The 24564-nt window shown below is 48.8% G+C and overlaps 1 protein-coding gene across 50 annotated transcripts in view; it reads left to right on the top strand.

The window, feature by feature from the left end:
* The window catches only part of SORBS1 (sorbin and SH3 domain containing 1), a 218733-nt gene that overhangs the window by 175436 nt on the left and 18733 nt on the right, over positions 1-24564 (top strand). For 26 of the 50 annotated variants that reach the window (XM_087862853.1, XM_087862863.1, XM_087862867.1 and 23 more), the window contains 8 exons: positions 5747-5919; positions 8573-8658; positions 11814-11981; positions 15517-15563; positions 19264-19378; positions 19513-19638; positions 21067-21261; positions 22767-23540. In XM_087862853.1, coding sequence (XP_087718979.1) covers positions 5747-5919; positions 8573-8658; positions 11814-11981; positions 15517-15563; positions 19264-19378; positions 19513-19638; positions 21067-21261; positions 22767-23540 — 1684 coding nt within the window. Of the gene's footprint in view, positions 1-5746; positions 5920-6456; positions 7930-8572; positions 8659-11813; positions 11982-15516; positions 15564-19263; positions 19379-19512; positions 19639-21066; positions 21262-22766; positions 23541-24564 lie in introns of all 50 variants that reach the window. The other 24 variants (XM_087862872.1, XM_087862879.1, XM_087862882.1 and 21 more) reach the window with 4 other exon arrangements.

Below are 24564 nucleotides of genomic sequence, written 5' to 3' on the forward strand. Positions count from 1 at the left end.
AACCCCAAGGATTGAAGGAGAAGACACAGGAATGGCCCAGGTTCGAAAACATTGTGATTAAAAAAAAAAAAAAAGTGGTCACTGGAGAAGTTGTGTTAAATCCACCTTCGTATCTTAGACGGACTTACAGTTTTAGAATTTTATTCGTTACCATGATTACACATCGCAGTGTTAAAAGAATGGAGGTATAGAGAGGAGGAAATTTACCCATAATCTCAATATCCCAGTAGAACTACCAGTCCTTCTCTCAAAAAAAATTTTTTTATGCTTGCAATCACAGTGTCCAATTTTGTATTTTATTTCCCTAGAGTTATCTCAAATCGGCTCTGAAGATGACTCATTTTCATCGTTGGCATTTCAGCATGGGTTAGCGCTCATACATTTTTTTTTATTTTTTTATTTTTTATTTTTTTTGCTGGACCAAAGAGTTTTCCTCTATTTGGCCAGCAAGTGGCGTTCAAGAGCAAGCTTTTTCCTTAAAAAAACAAAAAAACAAAACAAAAAAAACCTAAAAAAACCTTTTTTTTTTCCTTTTAAGATTTTATTTATTTATTTGACAGAGAGAGCCAGAGAGCACAAGCAGGGGGAATGGCAGAGACAGAAGGAGAAACAGGCTCCCCCGCCGAGCAGGGAGACCGATGCGGGGCTCGGTCCCTGGACCCTGGGATCATGACCCGAGCGGAAGGCAGACACTCAACCAACTGAGCCACCCAGGCACCTTTCTCTTAACCTAAGATCAAAACAAATCATTACCTGAAGAACTAAATGAAACTTTAGAGACTCCACTGGGCCTTGAACATGTAATTTTCATTTCTCAGAAATCTCCATGAGAGCATTTGATTTTACAGAATCCTTAATTCTAATATTTATTGAAAAGCAGTGCTAGGCACCAGGCATGCAAAGATTAATAAGATAAACCGCCTGCCCTCAAGAGGCTCAGAGTATCCTGGGGACACAGACTTGTAGATCACAGTTAGAATCCTGTGTGATGAACGCAGTGATGGGACCCAGGAGAGAAGGAATGACAGTCACATGTTATAAATCTAAAAGATCATTTTCTTCTTGCAGTGCAAAGGCTAAAGATGAAACCACCCTCCCCAGATTTCCTAGACTCCCTCCCCCAAAGCCACAGTTAAAAGCAGTTACTTTTTTTTTTCTCTTGCTGAAAACAACATATGGTTGTGGACAGTGAATTCCACGACTCGAATTTTTTGTCTGTTTTGTTCTCTGTTGAAGCTCCACCTAGGAGAGTGATTCACACTTACTAGGACTCAATAAATATTTGAGCAAATAAAGTGAGCAGTAGAGTGACCTCATGAGATCTTTTCTAGAAATATCAGTAGCAGTGATTTGCAGAATGACTGGAGGGAGTCAGGGCTGCAGAGGCAGGAGTGAGGGTGTGCTTACTGCAGAGGCGTCGGTGAGCAGTGGAGAGGTGGTGGCCGGGGAGGTTGAGGGAAGGGACTGATGTGCACTGGGTCAGGACAGGGAGTAAGCAGTACGTGGTGACCGTTTAGGCTTGGGGAACAAGGAGAGGGAGAAAGGGGTTGATTTGCTGGGCCTTCTGGCTTGGGCGATGGGAGACAGAGGAACAGAGCTGGGTTTGGTTTGGGGCATGTGGGGTTTAAGATGCCTGCAGAATACCCAGGCGGAGGTGTCCAGAAGGTAGTCGAATGTGTGCATCTGGAGCTTAAAAGGAAGGTCTATGTGATAACAGATTTGAAGGTGGATTTCTTGGACAATCTTACCGTACCAGTTGGTTTTACAGATGAAAGAACTTGAGAAACAGGTTGTTTCCAAGTTTTCAAACAGAGTGGGTTATCCTTAGCTGATGTGCATTGCTCATTGGAGTCCAGCTGGAGTCCTCCAGAGCCCACCTGGTGACACGGTTGCAAACGGCTGGCCCTAAGAGAATCACTCCATTCTCTCACTTTATTCTTCCAGCGAGTGTGTTTTTGTTGAATCCCTTTGAAACTCGGCCCCCTTTGCATCTTAGGCAGAGGGCGACTTGTCTGCTCTGTCTCCTCCTGGCCTGGTGTCTTTGAACTGGAAACTGGCTCAGCCTATGCTGCCGAGAGCTGAGCACCAGTGCTGACTGGGCCTTTCTCATCAGTCCCGCCGCTTTTCTCGTCCCGTCTGATCTATTTGAACACGGCAGAGACCCAACAACTTGTGACCTTAGGCAGTTGCCTTCAGCAACTGTCCTCAGTTTCCCCCAGGTACAGTGGGACAGATGGTCTCTGTCTTTCCAACATTAGGAGATGTGATGGCGAGGATACATTTGAAAACACTGTTCCAGAGCTTGGAGATGTGTTTTTAACCAAGGAGGGGCTCAGTTGGGAAGTGTTGCCCATCTGGAAAAAGCATGTTGGCTTAGGTATCAGAAAGAAAACAATTAGCTATAGCAAATCCATTCTGAGAGGTTTCCTGAGTGCTGGTTTGTCGTTCTGGTGGGGAAGCAGGACGAAATGGTGATAATGGATGGAAAGAAGCCAGAAAGTGGGGTGGCTGCAGGTGGGAGGGGATTTCTGACAAGTGCTGAGGTAGGGGAGGTGTGAAGTCAGGCAGCTGGGTGTGGCCGAGAGTCATGACCAAATGAAGAAAGAGACTGTCCCCTCACCACAGCAGTTGGTTGGCAAGGCTAAATGGCACCCATACATGGATTTTTTAGAAGTTGAGATTGTATAAAAAGGAGCAACGTGAACTGAAGGACAGAATCAGAAAATGCAACGAAAGCGAGGGCAGGCTCTAAAAGGGAAACTGAGATAAGGGGCAGATTTATCTTTAATTACAAACTTCAAAGATGAGCTTACGTTGATTGAAGTTAGCATATAGTGCCACAATGTTGCAAGTCACCTTTAAGGGTCCTCCTGCGCCCTGGCTGGAGTTGATGCTTTTATCAATCAGGAGGTTGGGGGGGGGGGCATCTTCAAGCACCCCTACAGGTAGAAGCAGGAGAGCAAAAGTTGTGTGGGTGGCAGCCCTTGTCCCAGGCCTCTGAGCCCGGTGAAGCCACGCCTCCGTCTCCAGGGGTGGGAGTGGACACGTCTGATCAGGAGCCAGGGCTCCAGTAAGGCCAGCCAGCCTGGGCCTGGGCCGTGCTAATTCCCTGCAGTCTCCCTGTTTTCCACCGTTCTGAGGGCTCCATGGTCACTGACATCAGGAGCCTAAGTGAATGTGATGAAATTCTTGTGGAAGAATTTCTAAACATTTCATGAATCAAGCATTTCCTTCATCAGATCATTGTGCCAGTTTTACTTTCAGAAAATGTGACCTCGTATTCATGCAACAAATATTTATTGGGTGTATTCGTGGACCCTCTCGTGGGCCCCTGCCAATAAGGGTACGGCCTAGGGGAAAGAGGCTTGCCCCATCCGGCCCCTTCCGGAGCTTTCTCCTCTCTAAGACTCCGCTCACTTACATGCTTTTATGGTCTCAGCTTTATCAGTTGGTCTGCTTTCCCCTTAAATGTTCAGTAATGTTCTGTCTAGGCTGAGAAGAGGGGGAAAGTATTTGAACCCCTGACTTAGGCCAGAGAGAATGAGAAGGGACCAGGGGGATCCCTGACCCCCCAAGCAGTCCCCTGAGATGGAGGATGGAAAGCCCTGAAAGGCAGCGTTGGGCACATGGGAGAGCGGCTGGGAAGTGGTGGCTGCCTGGGGCTGGAAGCGGTGCTGTTGCTCAGGGGACTCACCCGCCCTGGGGTGGACACATTCCCGGTTCTCCCAGAGGCTCCTCCTCCTTTCCACTTCTGACTCCTGGGCTCTGGGGCCTCTTGTCCCCGGGGTACATTCACGGCAGGGGACGCCTGGCAGTGACGGAGCTGAGCATCCTTAGGCATCCTGCAGTGTGCAAGCCTGGGCTCTCGGAAGGCACTGCCTCCTCACTCGTGGGGAAATGCTCAGCTGGGGGTGCTGTGCGGTGCCCAGCAACACGGCTCAAGTTCCAGCCCTGCCGTCCATGGACAGTGCCTGCTTCGACAAGTGTCCGGATCTCTCGGTGCCTCCTTCCCTCGTCCAAAAATGGGGAACGTAGGATTGTTCGTGAGGATTGAAGAGAGAAAGGTGGTCAAGCCTCCCACATAGGACATCTCAGCATGTTGTGCAGAGTTGTTGCCATTATCTGTGACCGTGGGAACTGAGAGACCGTGTGAAATGTAGGAAAAATCCCATCATGGAGGGATGGGGAGAGGGAAGGAGATGGATAGATGTGTGATACAGCAAAGGCAGCCCAGTGTTCTGTGTCAAATCTGGGGGTCCACAATATGTGGGGGTTCACTAGTATAATTACTTAGGTTTTTCTATACACTTGATATTATTCATCATAAAATATTGGGATAGAGAAATTCTGTCAAGCCGTTTACATCTCCAGAGCTGAAAGAATCCATACTGATACCAGTAAACTGAGTTCGGTAGGACTGAAAAGCAGCCGAGCAGAGGCCTGAGTACTTCTGTGGGAAGGGGGTCGTTCGCTTATCTGAGTGAGTGTGTGTCTGTGTGTCTCCGTGTGTCAGTGGGTGAAGGTGTAGAAAACCGGGAAGGGAGGGGCTCAGTGAGTAAGTGCTCTTAATTTTTTCTGCGCCCCACCTCATTCCTAAAAGGATTTGTGGTAACTTGCAAAAATACCTAGAATTTCAACAAGATAAAAATAAATGAAAGATGTGAACGAGCCATAGTTAATACTCCTATTGCATGTCATAAGGTTCTGACCATGAATTTCGAAGGAAGCTGGTGTGACATGTGGCTGGGATGATAATGGCATATAGGATCCCAGGTTCCACTTTCACTTGGTGGGTGATTTTCCTGGAGACCCAGGCAAATGGTTGACTTCAGTGCTTCATCAGCCAAAGTGCTTGTGAAGAATAACCCAGAAAAATAATCCAAGTGGTAGACTTGAAGTCACCAGCTCCGGCTGGCGACCTATCAGGCTCCACTCACATCCTGGGCTGTGCCGTCTTGGGTGCAGCCGCTGGGCCCCCAGCAGCCTCCCTGCCCTCCACACCCCTGCGTCCCAGCCCAGCCTCCCCAGGCAGAGTTTCTCAGAGTTACTCTTTCATCTTTTTTTTTTTAAGATTTTATTTATTTATTTGAGAAAGAGAGTGAGTGTACATGAATGGGGTGAGGGAGGGTCAGAGAGAGAGGGAGAAGCAGGCTCCCTGCTGAGCAGGGAACCTGACGCGGGGCTCGATCCCAGGAGCCCGATCCTAGGACCCTGAGATCATGACCTGAGCCAAAGGCAGGTGCTCAGCCGACTGAGCCGCCCAGGTCCCCCAAGGAGTTACTCTTTTAAAGCAAATGCAGTCATCTCAGCACTTTCGCTGAGCATTTGGGGCCACCCTCGGGCTTGTCTTGTCCGAGAACTCTAACTAAGAATGCCCTCTAGATGGGGCGCCTGGGTGGCACAGCGGTTAAGCGTCTGCCTTCGGCTCAGGGCGTGATCCCGGCGTTCCGGGATCGAGCCCCACATCAGGCTCCTCCACTATGGGCCTGCTTCTTCCTCTCCCATTCCCCCTGCTTGTGTTCCCTCTCTCGCTGGCTGTCTCTATCTCTGTCGAATAAATAAATAAAATCTTTAAAAAAAAAAAAAAAAAGAATGCCCTCTAGAAAAACCAGTGCTTGATTAGGATGCCAAAAAGTATGCTGCTTGTCCTCAGGTGGTAATGTGCTTTTGAGAAAAATGTCGAACATTCTAAGTCCCATTCTTTTTTCCCCCTCTCTTCTCTCTTTTAAAATTACGTTGTCTTTAGTATCTATTCTTCCAACTTCCACGCGGTGAAGAGGGAATCAGATGGGGCTCCTGGGGATCTCGCTAGCTTGGAGAACGAGAGGCAGATTTATAAAAGCGTCTTGGAAGGTGGAGACATCCCTCTCCAGGGCCTGAGTGGGCTTAAGCGACCCTCCAGCTCAGCTTCCACTAAAGGTAACTGGGGGAAGCCTGCAGGGCTCTGGCCCAGCCACACGGTTATCCAGATGCCTCTCGCCCGTACAGGCCCAGTGTCGGGGTGTCGGCAGTGGGTGACTTCCAGCTACTGGGATATCCTTTGCCTTGTACAGGTCCATTTCCAGGCCTTTGAGCCCTCTGAGCCCCCTCCCCCAGTTTTTCACCGGCCATTTTTCTTTCTGGTATTAGTTTCCCTTCCTTTGAACCCCAACCTTGCTCTCCCTAAAGCATCTCTCTCTTTTTTGTTCTGATTCCCTTTTCTTAGAACATAGCTGAGCCTTAGCTTTTCGTAACTCCAGCAGGGTAGCCATTTTTCGTTGCACCTTTGCACCTGCTTTGCAGCACAAATTATTTTGCTTCCGGACATCGACTGGAAATTAAAAAACAAAAACAAAAACAAAAAAAAACCCCTTATGACAAATGAGCATGTGACCTCTCCTTTTATTTATTTATTTTTTAAGCAGCTTTCAGCTTTAACCTAATGGGTCTGTTTATTTTATTCTGCATGCTTTCCAGTGGATCGTAAAGGTGGGAATGCTCACATGATTTCTTCATCTTCAGTTCCTAGCCGAACGGTTAGCACTAGCAATGCATTAGGTCCCGTGTGTAAGCACAAGAAACCCCTGTCCGCTGCAAAAGCCTGCATTTCGGAAATCCTTCCCTCCAAATTCAAACCCAGGCTCTCTGCTCCCAGCGCTCTTTTGCAGGAACAGAAGAGTGTCTTATTGCCGGCAGAAAAGGCTCAGAGCTGTGAGAACCTTTGTGTTTCACTGTCTTTGAATGATCCCAAAAGAGGTCTCCCCCTCCGAGTTGGGGGGAGCATCGAGAACCTGCTCACGCGCTCCCGGCGGGATTGGGACAGCAAGTCGAGCAGCACCGTGAGCCTGCAGGAGTGCGGCACCAGTGCCAGGAGGCCCTGCCCTCTCTCCAGAAGGGCCGGCCTGCAGTTCACCATGTTCTACCGGGACATGCACCAGATCAACCGAGCTGGCCTCTTCCTGGGCTCCATCTCCTCGAGCGTGCGAGATCTCGCCTCCCACTTTGAAAGGAGCAGCCTGGCGTTGGCCAGGGGCGAGCTGGGCCCCAGCCAGGAGGGCTCGGAGCACATCCCTAAGCACACCGTCTCCTCTCGTGTCACAGCGTTCGAGCAGCTGATTCAGCGGTCCCGGTCCATGCCGTCGCTGGACCTGTCTGGGAGGCTGAGCAAGTCCCCCACGCCTGCACTGTCCCGGACTGGCCTGACCTCAGCCCGCTCGGCTGAGTCCCTCCTGGAGTCAACCAAGCTCCGGCCCCGGGAGATGGACCGGATGAACCCGAGGGGGCTCTACGCCGCCCCGACATGTAGCAACGTGGCTGAGCCCACCTTGGGCTTCAGGGGCCTCGTGCCTTCCGAGCCCCTCTCTGCCTGCTCTGACGAGCTAGACCACTGTTCAAACGTCTCCAGCGACAGCAGAGAGGGCAGCAGCAGCAGTGTCCATGGAGATTTTCCCAAGCACCGTCTCACCAAGTGCAAGGGCACCTGCCCGGCCTCGTACACCCGCTTCACCACCATCCGGAAGCACGAGCAGCAGCAGACGTCCAGACAGCCCGACTGGCGTCCAGATCTCAGGGGGGACAGGAGCACACTTCTCAGGAACATCTACCTAATGAGCCCCCTCCCTTTCCGGTTGAAAAAGCCCCTCCAGTACCACCCCAGGCAGCCTCCCCCTGGTGACTTCTCAGCCCCCCTGGCAGGCCAGAAGCCAGACCTCCCCAGCCAGCCCCATCAAGACGAGACCCCCTCTGGGGGGAAGCCCTCGGTTCCCAAACGCCTGTCTTCCCGACACACCATGGCGAGGCTGAGCCGGATCTCAGAGCCCCCTGAGGGGAGACCTGCAGTCCCAGAGGACTGCCTGAGGGCCTTTCATAATGGCAACTCGATGCCGTACTCAGACCCTGGCCTGGACAGGAACAACAACCCACAAAGTGAACTGGGAACATCCCTCGGAGGTGGCATTTGTGTATTTGCCCAGTCTCACCTCACCCGTCTCTCCACCTTGCTTGCTCTGTCCCCTCTTCCTGTGTGCCCTTGGTGCTCATTTTCTGGTCTGTCCTTTGTTTTCTGTTTGTTTTGCTTTGCAATTAATCATGGCTCGTAGTGGCTGCACTTCTTTAAAAACAAAGCCCCCCATGTCATTTAGACTAACCACCAAACTGTTTCGAAAGAAAAATTGGCCGTTTAGCTCAGCTGAGAAATTCGTCCATTTGAACTCTTGAACCCCTTGGAGTTCACACCAATCCTCAGTCACCCCGCAGTTTTTTGAGAGGCAGCCTCTCCCAGTGGCCCTGTGTGTGTGAGTGTGCGGTGTGTCCCTGTAAGATCCTGCACGCCTCTTAAGAGGGACACTTTGCAAAGAGGGTCCTGTCTCTGCTCACCTTTTGCCTTCTGATTAGTTTTCTTTGTATTAAACTGGCTTGCAAGTAAATCCAAAAAGTTGGCGGGGAGGGATTTGTTCTTCAGAATTTGAGTATTGGTCAATAATCCACGACTGTGAAAACTTGATATTAATAATGGATGAAGGGTGAAATCTTATCCCAACCTGGTTTCCCACTAAATCTTTGCATGTGTTAATTCTACTTTGTTGTTTTGAAGATTCAGAATCACCAAGACATTTTATACCTGCTGATTATTTGGAATCCACAGAAGAATTTATTCGGAGGCGTCATGATGATAAAGAGGTAAATGCCATCTTTAAAATCTCTTAGCTCTTAGGCAGATAAAAATATGAAGGAAGCAAACATTCTAGACGTTGGTCAGAGAGGTGGCATGACCTAGCAATGGGAAGCAAAGATTGGCGTCTTCACAAATGGTTTTTTATGTGGCATAAGCTCAATTGTTCCACTTCTCCAAAAAGTAGGACTGATGTCCCCACAGACACTAGGTTCTAAATGCCAAGTCCCACTAGCATCACTGCAGGGAAGGTTCACCACTGCATTCAGTGCCATGCGAGGGGACCCAGAGTTGGCTCCACTTGCTCATCTCCTCCCCAACCCCCGCTGCCTTATTCTCTACATATTTCCCCAGTCCTGCCCACCCCTCTGTTGGCACAAAGCACAATTCCCATTAGGGAGGGTGCAGCAGGAGAAAGTAAACTGAAAAATAATAAATAATGACCACCATGGTACATTTTATAAAACAATTTGAAGAAGTTGCCTTTAACTCAGAAGAAGAAGAGATCCCCCCCCCCCCATAGATGCTGGGAAACCCCCACCAAGACCTTCAGGACACGCACCTTTTCTAGCAGCGGCTGAAATGTCTACACGGCAGTGGAATGCCTGACATGGCCGGGGAAGGAGCGTGCTCTCTTGGGATTTCGGAAGAGGCAGTTCTACATATCAGCTAAAGGGGCAAAATCACAAGCTTCTGTTGTGATAAAGTGGTGTTTGGAGGCATGCTCTCTGGACTTTGCATTCCCAGGAGAAAGGGTCCTGTAGATAAAAGCAGCTCCAATGACCATTTCCCTGTATCAAGTTAGGAGGCGGAAGAATTCCTTTGACCCTGGTGACAGGAGGAGAGTGTGCCCATGTGTGCACAGCTCTGTCCCTTTCCCTGTAAAGCCTGAAGCCCCTTTCCTATGTTCCGTTCTGTTGAGTGGTTTCAGAGTTGAGGTGGATTTTCCTTAAGGATTTAGGGTAGGGCTGACCTTGAGTGGGGCTAGATGATAACAGTCTGCTGCTGCTGAGACAAAAAGACCGTAGCTCTCTCCCCACCCCCCCGCAGGCATAATACAGACAGTATTCATTAAGTCTGTATCTGTCTAGGGAAAGAAAGAAGGAAGCACGTGACGTGCAACCTTATTTGTAAGAACAGGTGGAAAACTCACAGTGAGTGTCCATCAGGCCACAGACCGTTTCGTTTCTAGTTGCTGTCACCGAGGTTCCCAGCTATGTAAGGTGAAAGAAGATGACATTCCATCTCCTTAGTACAAATACTAGGGTCCAACGTGGAAGGCATTGTGATAGAATCATGCCTACCCCACAAGAGGCGTATTTTACTTAGTTGGTTTAGCAATTGCTATATTACGAGGTGCGTTCAGAAGAGGAACGGCTTCTTCCCTGAATAACACTGGCTCACAGATCCTAAAAAATGTTGTGTCTTTATTCATGGTATTTGGCTTCTGTGGTTAAACTGTGGGGACGATGGATTTGCTGAGGTCCGACCCAAGCACTGGGTTGGGAGCTTCGCTCCCTTCGCTGTCCACTTTCACTGATCTTTAACCGTGGCCCGAGCCCCAGGGGCGCAGCAGCCTCCTGCAGCACTCCCTCCCTACTGCTACAGGAAAAACTCACACTTCCAGCTCAGGCAGTGTCAGTCCTGACAGCTCTCTTTGCAGATGCTTTATTATGAATATTGATGATCATGGCCTTTCAGAAAATGAGAACATGTCAGTCCTGAAAGGGACATTAGTAGTCCTCTAGCCAAGCCCCCTTGTTTTGGCCAGGGAAGGACTCCAGGGCGGAAGTGACTTGTCAGAGGTCACACGGCAGGTTAACGGACACCAGAGACAGAGCTAGAAACCAGGGCTCCGGATCCCCGGGCCGGTGCTCTTCCAGCGGCACTGGGCTTTGCAAAGTGCGTTCTCATGTCTTTTCTCATGTAACCTTGACGACAACTTACCTGAGCACTGGACATCCCACAGCCATCTGAGAGGTGGTTTCTTGATTATTTGTAGTCCCTGGAGAAAAATGGGAAATTCAGGCCCACCATCCTTTGGGGCTGGGTGTCACTTGAGGCATTTAACTGCTTGCTGGAAGAAGACTGATGCCTTATTGAAAATGCTAAGAATTACCAGTCCTCATTAATGCTTTTCTACAAGGAATGGCAACCCCGGGAATGTACGATCGGTATGGAATCAGAAAACACATTAAAATTCTATTCCATAAGGTCACTTCAATAGGATATGAGGACATTTGGTAAAATGCAACATTGTTTAATTATCTGAAAAATCCTTTAAAAATAGAAGGAAAAAAAAAGAAGCCTTTAAAAACAGAAGTAGATGGCTGTTTCCTTAATTTAGGAGAGCATAATTCTTCTAAACTGAGGTGTTTTTATTCCTAGTTCATCTTTTATATTTCTATCCTACTTCATAAACTCAGCCTCATTTCATCTAATGAAATAGTTACATAAAAAGTACAGTAAGGAAGTAATTGATGTTGTCTGTCAGTCACTCAGCCTTTGGTGCGTGTGCCTCCCCGACATCGTGCTCAGGGGAGGGGTTGGCCAGCCTAGGAAAGGGGGTGTCGTAGTTTCTGAAACGGGCATCTCTGCTCTGGAGCATATTAGCATTAACAGACCTAGGAAGCACAAAAATGACCTCGTTGCCATAGAGCCTACATAGTAAGAGCCCAGATTCAGGTAGGAGGAATCAGCCAGCCCTGGCCCCACCATGGGAAGACCCTGGGAACTCCTCACTGCCTAAGCGAGGTGAGGGGAGCACTCCCAGCCTCCCACCTCCAGCCCAGCATGCTCGTGGATGCTCTAGATACTCCCCCGCCCCCGGAGGGCCTGGACTTTGTGGCCATGTATTGGGGGCAGGAGGCTTTTGGCTGAGCCAGGAGGTAGTTTCTTAGTGTAACTGCCTGGAATTCCTCCTTCCCCCGTGTCCCAGGGTTCCCCAGGTGTCTCCCGTGCCGTTCGGTCTCCCTCTTCCCAGAGCACATGGGGTGTGGCTACAGGGGGACGTGGTAGTTGTGGTCATTAAGCCCCTCCGACACCTGACCCTCAGTGTTTTCCCCCATTCACCCAGCACCTTTTCCCTTAGCTGTTTTGTTGGCAGTTTTCCAACACCCTGGACCAGATGATTCACTGCCCATTTTATGCAATTTCATGGCAGAAACTTTTAGCGGACCAGAGACGGCTTAAGCGTGAGCAAGAAGAGGCCGATATTGCAGCTCGTCGCCACACAGGCGTCATTCCGACACACCATCAGTTTATCACTAATGAGCGCTTTGGGGACCTCCTCAATATAGACGATACGGCCAAAAGGAAATCTGGGTCAGAGGTCTGTTTTGGTTGCCTCGGTCTGCTGCTTGACCCAAAGCAATATTTGCCTCCCCTCAGCATTGCGTTCTGTAGGCCAAATTAGCTCTCCAAATGGCATCTGTCATCCTGGCTTCCCGTAGGCTTGCTTGGCTCTTCTGTGGCTGGTCATGGCCATGAGTCCCATTATGTCCTGTGCTCTGTATGTTCAAGCATGCCTGGCTGTGGGACCGGGATCTGCTGGCGCCCCCCCCATGCATGCCTTAGAACGTCGGCTGCCTTCATGAATCCAGTCCTCTACAATCCTGCATTTTATCATGACCCTGTGTTGCCTGTGCATTCTGCCTAGAAACCTTATACCTTAGTCCGTGTGCGTTAGTAGCTGTCCTGTGGGCAGTTAGAAGATTCTTCTTTGAAGAAATGGTTTCGTGAAACTTATTATAAAAGTTAGCAAGCAATGCGTTGTTCACGCCATTTACCCAGGTCTCGAAAGAGCAGAGAATAATATTGCCGCTTGGTATCGTGTGATGAATTAGTTGAATAAGGTGTTTAGTAGTGCCGAAGCCTCACTGAACAATTTTGAAACCCAAGGAGTTTTGCAGTTAGGATAAGCCTATGGAGGGTAAGAGAGCTGTCTGAGAGACATTTCATTTGTTCCCTTAATTTTGACATTTCTCAGCTGAGATTACAAAACTTAATATTATAAAAGGCATGAAGAAAGTACAAACCTTTGAAGCGGTTTTATCCAGGCCTTGGGCTCCCGCACTCAGGCCAGCATGTTGAAATTCTTAGGCCGGCCAAATGCTGCTGCTGGCATCCGTGTGTGTTTTGCCATGTGACCCTAAGTGGTCCCCTAGGGATTAGCTCCTTTTGGGGAAGTGCATGTCTGGGGTTTGGGAGTAGGGAACTGGGGGAGTGACACCAAAGCATATACAGGTTTATAAATCTTTTAATGTAATAGATTAATATTCATGTTTCTACCTTTTATGAGTGACAGAGGCACTGGCTATTCTCATCAAATGGTTTGTTTTTTGTTTTGTTTTTAAAGAAATGGAAGCTTTCTGTGACAGAAAAGAGAATCAGAATGAAAGAAAACCAGGGGAGGGGAAGGACACTCTAAGGTGATGGAGAGAAAGAAAACGTAATAAGGAAGAGGCAGGAGTTAGCAGGTGTTAACTCAGATGCAAGGGAAAGGCAGCCCCCAAGCCTCAGCATTCCAGCTCCTCAGAACCACCCTATCCCGAAGGCTCTGGTGATGCATTAGCCTCATTCACAAGGGGTGGGTCAGAGGGGAGCACGCAAGACACCATAGGGCTGCATAGGTGCATGTACAGGCATTACATACACACAGAAATGCAGCTGGGGCGGAACAGCCTTGGAGAGAGGCAGGCACACTGCCTAACCCACCCTGTCTCCCTTCTAGAACACTGATTCTCAAGCTTGAGTGCTCCTCAGAATCTCCCGGGGGCTTGTGCAAATGCAGATTGCTGGGCCCCATCCACAAGTGTTTTAATTCTGGGGAGGGGCCCAAGGATTGTCTTTCTAACCAGTTCCCAGGTGGTGGTGATGATGCCAGTTTAGAGACCCCACTTTGAGAATCACTGCCCTGGATGTTCACTGACAGCCTTGGGAAAACAGAGACCAACAAGTCCCAGGTGCTGAGGGCTGTGTAGACGTACGTGAGCCCCACTGAGTAGAATGTGGGTAACCACTAATTCTGCGCCAGACCCTGTGCGGAGGTGAAAATAGGACCCAGACTGTGCCCTTGGGAAGCTGGGAGTCTAGTGGGGGGGACACCCTCATGACCGTCTTCTCTGCTGTGGCAAGTAGCACAGTGCTGGGAGAGCCAGGCGAGGGGTGGGTGGATTAGGCCTCAGGGAGACAGGCAGATGAAGAGGGAGACGCTACTTTGCAGAGGCAGCAATGATTCATAATATGTCTTCACAGGTCCATGGAATCAGTGTTTTTCTCAGCTTTGAGTAGTGTATGCATTGTGTTTAATGGAAAAAATTTTGTTTTCACCAATCCGCAGTATTGGCCTAAGCCAATTTACTAATTAAGTAGTTAATTACACACCTGTAAAACTTAATTAATTTAACCGATAGGTGATATCCCTTCGCCTGAACTCACTTGCCACTCAGCGCAAATATGGTGCTGTTTGGTATACATGTTTTAAATTTTCCACAGCTCTACAACTGGCTGTCCTTGTGTAATGACCATCTTTTTCTTTTTTTAAATTGGAATCACCGTGAAATTTTTGTCCTTACAACGTTGATTATCTGACCTTCTCTTGTGAACTTGTCATTTATCATTAACTCCACATCTGTTCTTTTCTTACTTGCTTACAACTACTAAATTGTGCTCTTTGGTCACAGACAGACACAAATGCAGGCATTGAAATTGTGTGGCATTGATTGTAAAGTAGTTATCCAGTTGACGTCTAATAGACATGTGAACAGATAGATAGAGGTGAAACATCAACATGAAAATGCAAGAATAAATTCCTGTGGAGAATTCACCACCCTTAAAAAAATCCCTACAAGATCCCAGCTTGAGGAGCCTGCAAATAAGGGACATATGTCTGAGGGGTTTAGGACCTAAAACTAAGTTTGATGGAGCTTTTAAATACCATTTTTTTCTCACCACATCTCCCATTTTTTCCCCTCCGCTTTGTCCTCTAATATTGAAGAGGAAGTTTGTGAAATTGGAGAGAAATTACCCAAAGACCTTAACCCACGTCAGGAACTGAGATTTGATCTGAGGGATACTTGAGAGCCTCAGCCAACTTCAAAGCAAGGAAGTGATGGACGGAAGTATTTGAGGCATGTTATTTGTGCTCCTGACTGACAGTAAATGAAAGTGAAGAGAACACCAAGTCAAAGGAACCTTTGTGTGGGGGGGAGCTAGAGGTCAGACCTGAGCACTCTTGTGGAGGGTTCTGGAGGGAGAGTTGGTATGACTGAGTGGCAGACTTGAGGAACTGGATTCTGAGGAGGACTTCCAGGCCTGGGGGTCCAGAAAGAGAGGGCTACCCAAGAGGAAGGGAAGCTTTGGAGAAAGAGCATGAACTCAGGGCTCGCATTGTCTGGCTTTTGGGATGATCTCACAGGCCATGAGGAATCTATGGAGTCAAGGATGACGTGAGGTGAATCAGGGTTTCGTCCACTTGCAGATCATAATTTAAGTCAGGCGAATAGAAGATGTCCGCCAGAGAGTAGGAATGTTTGAGGACTTCTAACTGACTGGTTGTGTGTGTGTTGTTTTTAATAGCGATGGTCAGCTTTGGGGAATCAGGGCTTCAGCTTTGGGACTTTTCGAAGCATCTCTTCCCCACATCTAGCCCTCCTTAGGGAGATTCTCATGCATGACGTAGTTGATCAAACATTCATCTAGTGTTCTGCTGAGGTCAGATAAGTGGAATTTTGCCCAGATTTCTATACCAGAATGAACTAGTTAGAGTGAATTTTTCTGCTTTGCTTTCTGGAAACTTCTGAAAGTGTGTCCTTTTCATTGTACATAAATTGTGTTTTTAAATTCTCACCGTTTCTTGTGTTTAGATGAGACCTGCCAGAGCCAAATTTGACTTTAAAGCTCAGACCCTGAAGTAAGTACTACCAGTTTGTTTTTATAACTGCCTCTTTGAAACGCAGCTCACTTGTAAAGAAATGGGGGGAAATAACGATGATTAAAAACAGTAATTTATAGAGTTTACTACATGCCAAGCACCATTCAAGTTACTTACATATGGTAACTGATTCGGCCATCACCAGAACCCTCTGGGGTTGATGCTCTTATTATCCCCATTACACTAATGGAGAAACTGAGAGGCTGTGAGGTTAAGGAGCTTGCCCAAGCTGGTCAGTGATAGAGGCCGGGCAGCCGGGTGTCAGAGCCTGGGCTCCTACCACTGTGCCACCTGCCACTTCCTATCCAGGGACTCAGTTTGCTTGATGGTGGTCAGTAAAGGACAGATCCTCTCCCTCTGCCCCTCCCCACCCCACACACTGGTGGCTCGATGCGACCCACTCTTTCTGTGGAAGGAACCAGAACCAGTATCTAGGATGATAACTTTATTAGTTGTGCTACAACATCTTATGACATTCAAAGGTTGTGGGAACCCACAGGAAAGCAGTATGTTCCTCAAAGGGCTAACTCTATCAAATATTTCTCAAAAAGAGTCTTCCCTCCTAGAAATGAGTCTAGAACTCATACTATGTCTATACTTCCCATGCCCCCTTCTTTCCAGAGAGACTTTGCTGTTGGCGTAGTAATGGCTCTAGAAGGCTCTCAATGAAGAAACCTGATTGGCTTATTTAACTCGGTGTTATCTAAATTTAGATGACCAGGAAACCTTTCTATTCCATGGAATGAAATTTGGAAAATGCTACCAAAGACTGGGTTCTACAAGGAGCCTGCTCACTTCCTATCTAATTGTGGATTAAAATGGGCCACGAGTTTCTGTTGGCAACAATAACCAGCAGCAATCCCATGGTCCTGCTAATGGGAGGCCCCACACCTCCATTCTTGGTGATGAGAGGGAAAGCTCTCCATTAGTGGACACTGAGTAATGCCATGGAGAAGGCTACTCAGCCATGATTCTGAACTCCTCCAACACAAAATGAGTGACCAGGCCACAGTCTCCAGACCCAGGCACAAATGTGGTATGTTGGGTTTGTTTGTAATCAGCTAACAAGAGGTGGCAGTGTAGTGTGCTGGAAGATGGGCTCTAGAGTCAGGAATTCCTGTGAGTTGTGACTGTGCCCCTTACTGTCTCTGTGACTGTGAACAAGTCACCAGCCTCCACCTCAAATTTCCTCATTTAAAAATGCCATATAAAAATGCCACTCTTGCAGGTCAGCTCAGGTAATATTTATAAAGCATTTTGCAAAATGTAGCAGAAGTTGGCATCTCCCCCCGCCCCTTCTTTTTAACCAGAGAGAAGATAACAGAATTATATAAATTAATTTTTAGTTTAATCAAACTGTACCTTTTCCCCTTTCTTCCTTTGAATTGAGAGAGGTTCATGTAATCACTGAATGGTATTGTGATGTTAATCTTACATTGATGTAGGTTTCATTAAAAAGAACAATTTTTTCCTTAGAGCAACTTTGTACAATAGAAGAGGAGAGAAGCCTGATTGAAACGGAATTGTCACCATTTATCAATAGTGCTAATGCTGGGGGCACTTGGGTGGCTCAGTCTTTTAAGCGTCCGACTCTTGATTTCGGCTCCGGTCATGATCTCAGGGTCGTCAGATCGAGCCCCTTGGCAGGCTCTGCACTGCTTAAGATTCTCTTTCTCCCTCTCCCTCTGCCCCTCCCCACCCCACACACTCTCTCTCTAAATAAAAAAAGAATTAAAATGGTGCTAATGTTGGAGAGACGAGTCCTTCCTCCTGGCTCAGGACTGTTATGACCCCTTGCTCCCTTCCAGAAAAGTTAATAAAACTTTTTTTAAAAGAGTAAAGGACAGATCCATTGACTTGGGTCTTTTAAACATCTTTAATCACTGGGTTCTATTTTTCTCCATAGTATGTTACTCAAAAAAGTATTCTGTGGGAGCACTCGAATCAACAAGGTTAAACAGGTTTCTTACCTGCAGGACTTCTCTGAGCCTCTACTGTGCTAATAATATACATGGTGACACTCCAGAAAAAATCTGAAGTATATCGTATTATTGTTTCTGGAACCTCCTTACCACCAGACCTTGCGGTGTGGCTTTTTGGGAGATGGGCATGTGGTCCACAGTGAAGGAAGGATGACTGCAGACCTCTCAGCCCCCCACAAGCTGTCCTCCTCCTTGCTTACCAGGGGGGCCATGACACTCCCACCTGCCCCTACAGCTGTGAATCACTTAGGATGGGAGAGCAGGGAGCGTAGAGATCTCCAGCAGGGGTGGATAGGCTGAGGGTCCTGCACATCCGCATGTCCATGGTTGGGGGGTAAAAAGAGGGAATTCAGACACCCCCAAAGAGAGCTATAGCAAAAAACTGGCCAAAAACATTCTCTCTTACAGAGACAAATGCCCCAGATCGCCTTCACAGGCCTCCTCAGGATTAGAATCTTGTCTACCAGTGCGAGACCCACAAAGGCAGCCTTGTTCTTACCCTCAGCACAGTGCTGACTTTGTGTAAAGTCTTCCAGATGTGCCCCTATTGTTTAGCCAGTGTCCCTCACATAACCGTGGGACTTCCTGGCACACTGCAGCATAGGCAGGCCCACCCCCTCCAAATTGCAGTCAGAGCCTTTCTTTCCATTGCTGTTGGTCTGATGCAAATGGAAAAGATCTAGGTCATTTTTTTTTTAATTCAAAAAACTTTTCAAGCTACAATTGTTATCCTCCTTTTAAGTTTTTATTTTGCTTATAATTTATCTTTTTCATCTTTTTTTTTAAAAAGGAGCCTTGGTTAGCGGTTAACAGCATCATTATTAAGGCCAGCAAAGGGTTGGATGGAGATGGAAAAGTTGCAAAAATACATGAGGAACGTTTTAAGGAAAATCCGCTTTTCTTTCCAAGGTTCCTTTCTCATGTTGAAAAGGAGGTGGTGAATTCCCATTTCCTGAGTGCTAACTCTCTAACAGGCCCCGCGGTGGGTGTTCTACTTGCGGTTTGTTGCTGCATTTTCCCAACAACTCTGAGTTAGCTCCTGTTTTCAGATAAAGTATCTCAGAGAGATTAGGTATCTCGCCCCAGGTCTCAGAGCTAGTGAATGGTATAACTGGGTTTTAAACCCAGATCTGCCTAACTTCAGAGCCTTTCCACTGTGTGATGAGAGACGGATGGGTGGAGGGTGATGTGGTGGGTGGGTGGGTGGCTGACTGGATGGAATGACACAAGGATGTCAGTAATTTGGGGGTCATTTCAAGCAATGAAAGCATGCCTTGCTAGGGCATAGAAGGAGGGGAGTGAAGACAGTGAAAGCATCTACAAGGAAACGTTTGTCCTCATTTACTCGACATCAGTTGAGACTACTGGGTGCATTGTTACGTGTTGCATAAATATCTGAGCATAAGACAGCATTCACAAAAAATACATTGAGAAAAACCACAACGAACTCATAAGGCCTGTGAGCACTTTGGAGTGGGGATTCCCTTTGAAAGTTAACATCCATCCCACAGAAGACTGGAAAGATGCCAAAAGAGATGTAACTTCCTCACAAGTGGGGTTCTCCCTTCTGAATATGGAGCCCCCTCTCTAATTTGTCCCCTTTGACCTCACTCAGAGTGTCCTTTTGCTAAAAACCGGAGTCTTCATCTTACCCATTTTGAAACATCTGCTAACATGCTCCAACCCTGTGTTGACAGGGAGCTCCCCCTGCAGAAGGGGGACATTGTGTACATCTACAAGCAGATCGACCAGAACTGGTATGAAGGAGAGCACCATGGCCGGGTGGGGATCTTCCCGCGCACCTACATCGAGGTACGATTGCTCCCTCTCTTTCCACAGAAGAGCCTGTCTTGCCCAAAGCACCACTCATTTACCAAGAACCTGTGTTTTATTCCCTCCCTTCCTCTCGTTCTTTTCCTTCTCCTCTGCCGCTTTCCCTTTCTCAGCTTCTTCCTCCTGCTGAGAAGGCTCAGCCCAAGAAGTTGGCCCCGGTGCAGGTTTTGGAATACGGAGAAGCTATTGCTAAGTTCAACTTTAATGGTGATACACAAGTAGAAATGTCCTTCAGAAAGGTAAGCGCCCTCTCCTCTCAGCTGTGGGGCTCTGTTTGGATGGCCCTGTTCTCGCGGGGAAGGGGCGTCACGGCCACGTACTAGTCTCGTGGTGCCGTCGCTGTGCCAGATTGGTGTGCCCCATCAAGGATTGCATGAAGGGCGGGTGGAGAATTTTCTGAGGTGAAGTATTTAAAAAATAAACCCGAGGCTTTGACAGGGTTTAATGACATGAAGTTCACTGACTAAAGGCAGTATTTCTGGAGTCTTCGACCTCCTCAGCCAACATTTATTGAACACCAAGTGAAGTGAAAAGTGGTCGTGGCTGGGTTTTCCGACATATTTCTATGGCCCAGTGGAGAAGAGCAAGTCCTTTAAGGCCAAAAGTCAGCTGTTGGGGAGTTAAAGAATTTTTTCCAGGCCGCCCTTTGCTCGTATGTAAAATGAAGATAAACGGCCCTCTCTTAGAGCTGTTTTAAGAGAATTCAATGAAACCAGCTCTTTGAGGCCCGCAGTATGACGCATGGCATCTAGTTGGTACCCTCAAGGGGCTCAGCGTGCACACTTTGCACACGAGTGAGCTGTGCAGGGATGCCGTTCTTCCCTGCGAACAGGTGCTCTCTTCCCGTGACAAAACTCTCTGGCTTGCTGAAGTTACTAGTTGCTAATTTTAGTGAGGATTAGGAAAAGATGAACTCTCTTACGGAAAAGAGAAGCACCCTAAATGCCCAATATCAGGAGACCAGTAATTAAGTCATTATACGTGTGTACAATAGAGCAGCCTGCGATGGGCCATTACACTGTTGCTGCAAGAACATTAAGACTGTAGAATTCTATTTGTTGATAAAGAAGGAGGTTCGCTCTATGTCATGAAGGATGAAAAAGGTTGGAAAAGGAAATACAGCGCATACTCAATTTTCATAAGAAAAATGTGAAAGTCTAATTCACATGCACAGAATTAAATCTGGGAAATATATATATCAAAATATTAACCGTGGCTACCCCGAGTGATAATATTCCGGGTAATACTAGCTTTCCACTTAGTGTTTGTGTTTTTGCTTCTCCGTAGTGGTATAGGGAAAGACAAGTTCTAAAAAGCAAGGAAAAAAAGATAACCCTCCCAGACCTTTGCTTTAGAGAAAATCGGCTATCAATTTTGTGATAAATGAGGCAAAACCCCTCCATTTGGCTGTTAGCTAAGGGGGATGACTCTGACCTTCTCCTTTACTGCAATATTTAAAAACTAAGCTTGACTTCCCAGCCTCCAGGTAGCTCTCCTGCCGTCAGCGCCTCCGTCTCCGTGATGCTCATTTTATCCGGGTCTAGCAAGGAAGGTTTTTCTGAACAAAGGACGTGATAAATAGTGAAGGATGGCACAGGGTGCAGGCAGGGGCCGCAGCCCTGCCGAGGCATGGTGGCACAAGGACCCTTCCTTGCCGTGTCTTGCAGGGTGAGAGGATCGCGCTGCTCCGACAGGTGGACGAGAACTGGTATGAAGGGAGGATCCCAGGGACGTCCCGGCAAGGCATCTTCCCCATCACCTACGTGGACGTGATCAAGAGGCCCCTGGTGAAAAACCCCGTGGATTACATCGACCTGCCTTTCTCCTCCTCCCCGAGTCGTAGCGGCACCGCAAGCCCACAGGTACCTAAGCTTCTCGTCCCTGGTCTTCACGCTCCTCATGACCAATCCACAGTGCTGATGGCACGCAGCCCCTCCGGGGTGGCTCTGCAGCCCTGTGATTAGGAACCAACTGCAGGGATGCAGGGCAGACACACCGGGGTTTGTTTTCATGTGTACAATTGATGTGTTTCGAGAGAAAGAGCTTAAGGTGATGGCTCTGGGGATAAGATGATTAAGGCAAGAGAAATGAGAGACTTCAACAGCTGCTCCAAAACTCTGTATGGGAGCAGCCTACCCTGGGTGAAGCTGACTGTCTGGGGACCGCCGGTGTCCCATACATACCATGACCCAGGATGGCTCTCTTCATCACCTTATTGCTCCAGGCTGGCCTACGGAAGGCAAAGATCAAAAGAGAGAATTTCACATTCCCATCCCCAGACATACAGCCCAGATCCAGAGTGTTCTTTGCAAGCAAGAGCCAGGCTGGGAAAGGAGCGGATAGCATCTCTGTCTGCACTGGCCCGAAAGGAAGTAGGTTTACAGGCATAGTAAGATGTTTGCATCCCTAAACGTTAACTATGAACGGACTTGTTTTAAAAAATATAAATTATTCCAAACCCATCCCCACTTCCCAAAGCCAAGAAAGAATTAGGACCTTGGGTTCAGAAGAGGCATGGTGACTTCCTGTGAAGGCCACTGACCATACCACGTGGTAAGTTGTAGGGAGAATGGCCAGAGGCGTGAGAGCAGGACCCGGACCTGGACCCTGGATGACACATGAATGGCGCCTCTTTTCTGTCATCCTCTCGTTATTTCCTCCTCTTCCACCTGCCCCCCCCCCCCGACTCCAGGCTGGTTCTTGGCAGAAAGCATTAGATGGGCTGAGCCAGGGCTCCCGCACAGCGAGATCCCTCTCCTGTGGTCTCACGGGGAGAGGGTGTGGGGTCAGCACAGGCCATTCTTCTTCGTAGTAATAAGAGGAGCTCAGTGAGATTTTTCACTTGACTGTAGCCAAGCACGACTATAAAACAAGACAACTCCACTGCTCATACCCCTCTCTGGATGGCTCTTTGCTGAGAACTCTAGAGAGAATAAAGGCCCAAAGAAGGGGCAGGGCAGTGGCAGAGCACCTTTTTCCCTCCATGGTGGTGGGTCAGGGCCTCTTCTGTGGCAGTGATGGAGGGGTGGGGTGGGGTGGGAGTCTTCCAGTGTGTCCCTCTGAAAGTCTCATTCTGCAAACTGGGCCCGTGCCATCTGTAGCCGTCCCGATGGGCCCCTTTCTCCCATCTCCGTACCACTCGCTTCGCCCCCCTCCGCCCCCTGCACACACGCATACACCCACATCCCACTTTCTCTCCACCCTAACCAAACGATTTCATTTTTTGGACACCGGAGTGTCCTCATCCTCTGCATTTCATTCCTCTTTGTATACCCCTTGTAATTATTTCCCTCCTTTCTTCTTTATGCTGACATTTGTACCTTTTGCTTCTTTCCTTTGTTTTCCTCTCTCTCCTTTTCTTTTTAAGTTTGCCAGTCACAGCAAGCTCATCATGCCAGCCCCCTCATCCCTGCCCCACCCCCACCGAGCCCTGTCCCCTGAGATGCACGCTGTCACCTCCGAGTGGATCTCCCTGACTGTTGGGGTCCCAGGCAGGCGACCTCTGGCCCTGACTCCACCCCTGCCTCCTCTGCCAGAGACTTCTATCTATAACACCGACCACCTCGCCTCGTGGGTGAGGCCCGGTTCCTCTCTCTCTCTCAGCCTTCCCCATTCGAGCTGGTCTGATCGTTCCACCCCACGCTCAATCGCTTCCCCGCTGGCCCTGCCTCCCCCCAACAAAGCCTCCTCCTTGGCACCTAGTGCCCCCACCTCCCTTCACGTCAACGGGGACAGTGGTGTCCACGTGCCACCCCCAGGTGTCCGCCAGGATAGCTTCTCACAGCTGCTGCCGGGGAGCTCTGATAGGGTCATCTCGGAGCTCAGCAACGCCTTTAGCAGCCAGGGTAAGCGGCAGCCGAGGCGAGAAGAGCGCGGACAGTGTGAGAGGAGAGCAGAGCGGGAGGCAGGTGAGAGATACCCCGGAGCACCCAAGATCTCTAAGAAGAGCTGCTTGAGACCTTCAGACGTGGTCAGGTGCCTGAGCGCGGAACAGAGACTCTCAGATCTCCACGGCCCCGAGGAGAGCCGGCCCGGCAAGCCCCCGGGTAGCCCTTTTCCGGGAAGGGAGGCTGAGCAGACAGAGCTGCATAGAGGTGGCGAGCAGGCTGAGAGGAGGGCCGCTCGGAGTGCTGTGAGCCAGGTAGGCCTGCAGCATGACCGCGTGTGCCTTGGCGTCTCAGTTGGCAGGGTGGGCTGGACATCTCACCCGTGGCCCGTCTGCCGCGGCCCCGTGGATGCCGGTGAGAGCCCTTCGCTTGCCTTGGGGCCAGACATAGTACTCAGGAGGGAATGGAGGGGCCATTGATTAAGGTGCCAGGCTGGGGATAGTTGGAGGCAAAGGACAGTCTGCACTCTGGCCTCTTGAGGCGATTCAGAAGTTACTCCCACTTTGGGTGCCTCTGGGCCTGGTGCAAAAGCCCCATGAGAAGGAAGGCCTTCCCCACATGCATTCATGCCTTGGAGACTTTCCTCGGTTTGCTCTAACACAGCTGAGAACACCAGGCTTCAGTTTGGCTCCGTGTGGTTTGGTTTTGTGTGAGCTGCACTTTGTTTCTGTAACCCATGGCGCTCTGCCAGCGCTCAGCCCTGTCAGGTCTTCGTCCTGTCTTGTGTTCGTGTGGGAGCACAGGGCTTTTGTTCACTGATGAACAAATGCATTTTGGTCCTAAGGAGGTGCATGCAGGCCCAGCGCCGGGCCCCGGCAGATACAGGGTCTTTGAATGCACACACTAGGTTTTTAGGTGACTGTCCCATTTTCTCTCTGGGTCAGCTACAAAGATTTCAAGGACCAAAGTGGCCTTAAGGTGTTTTGAGGGCTGAAAAATTGGGGATGGGGATGAGGACCAACTTGGCAATTCGGTCATGGTTCTGATTTTGGCAATGCTATTTAGTACCCTAAAAGTCAAAGACTTTGGGCAGTTTCTCCAAAGTAGCTGGGGTTGAATGCCTATTTACCTCTTACCCTCTGTGACTGGGAGTCACTTCCCCTCTGAGCCTCACCTGTAAAACGGAGATGATAACCTACCTCACAGTGTGGTTGAGAGGATTCTACGAAGTGATGCGTAGGAAGTGGGACTGGGAACAGAACGTGGTCAGCACTTTGGAATCTCTCCACGTGGGGCGATCTAGGGCTGCTTCTGAAACTGAGAACATTCTAGAATGCC

This window comes from Ursus americanus, chromosome 6 (assembly GCF_024610735.1).
Source record: "Ursus americanus isolate L20-20 chromosome 6, mUrsAme1.1.p, whole genome shotgun sequence".
Classification (NCBI taxonomy): domain Eukaryota; kingdom Metazoa; phylum Chordata; class Mammalia; order Carnivora; family Ursidae; genus Ursus; species Ursus americanus.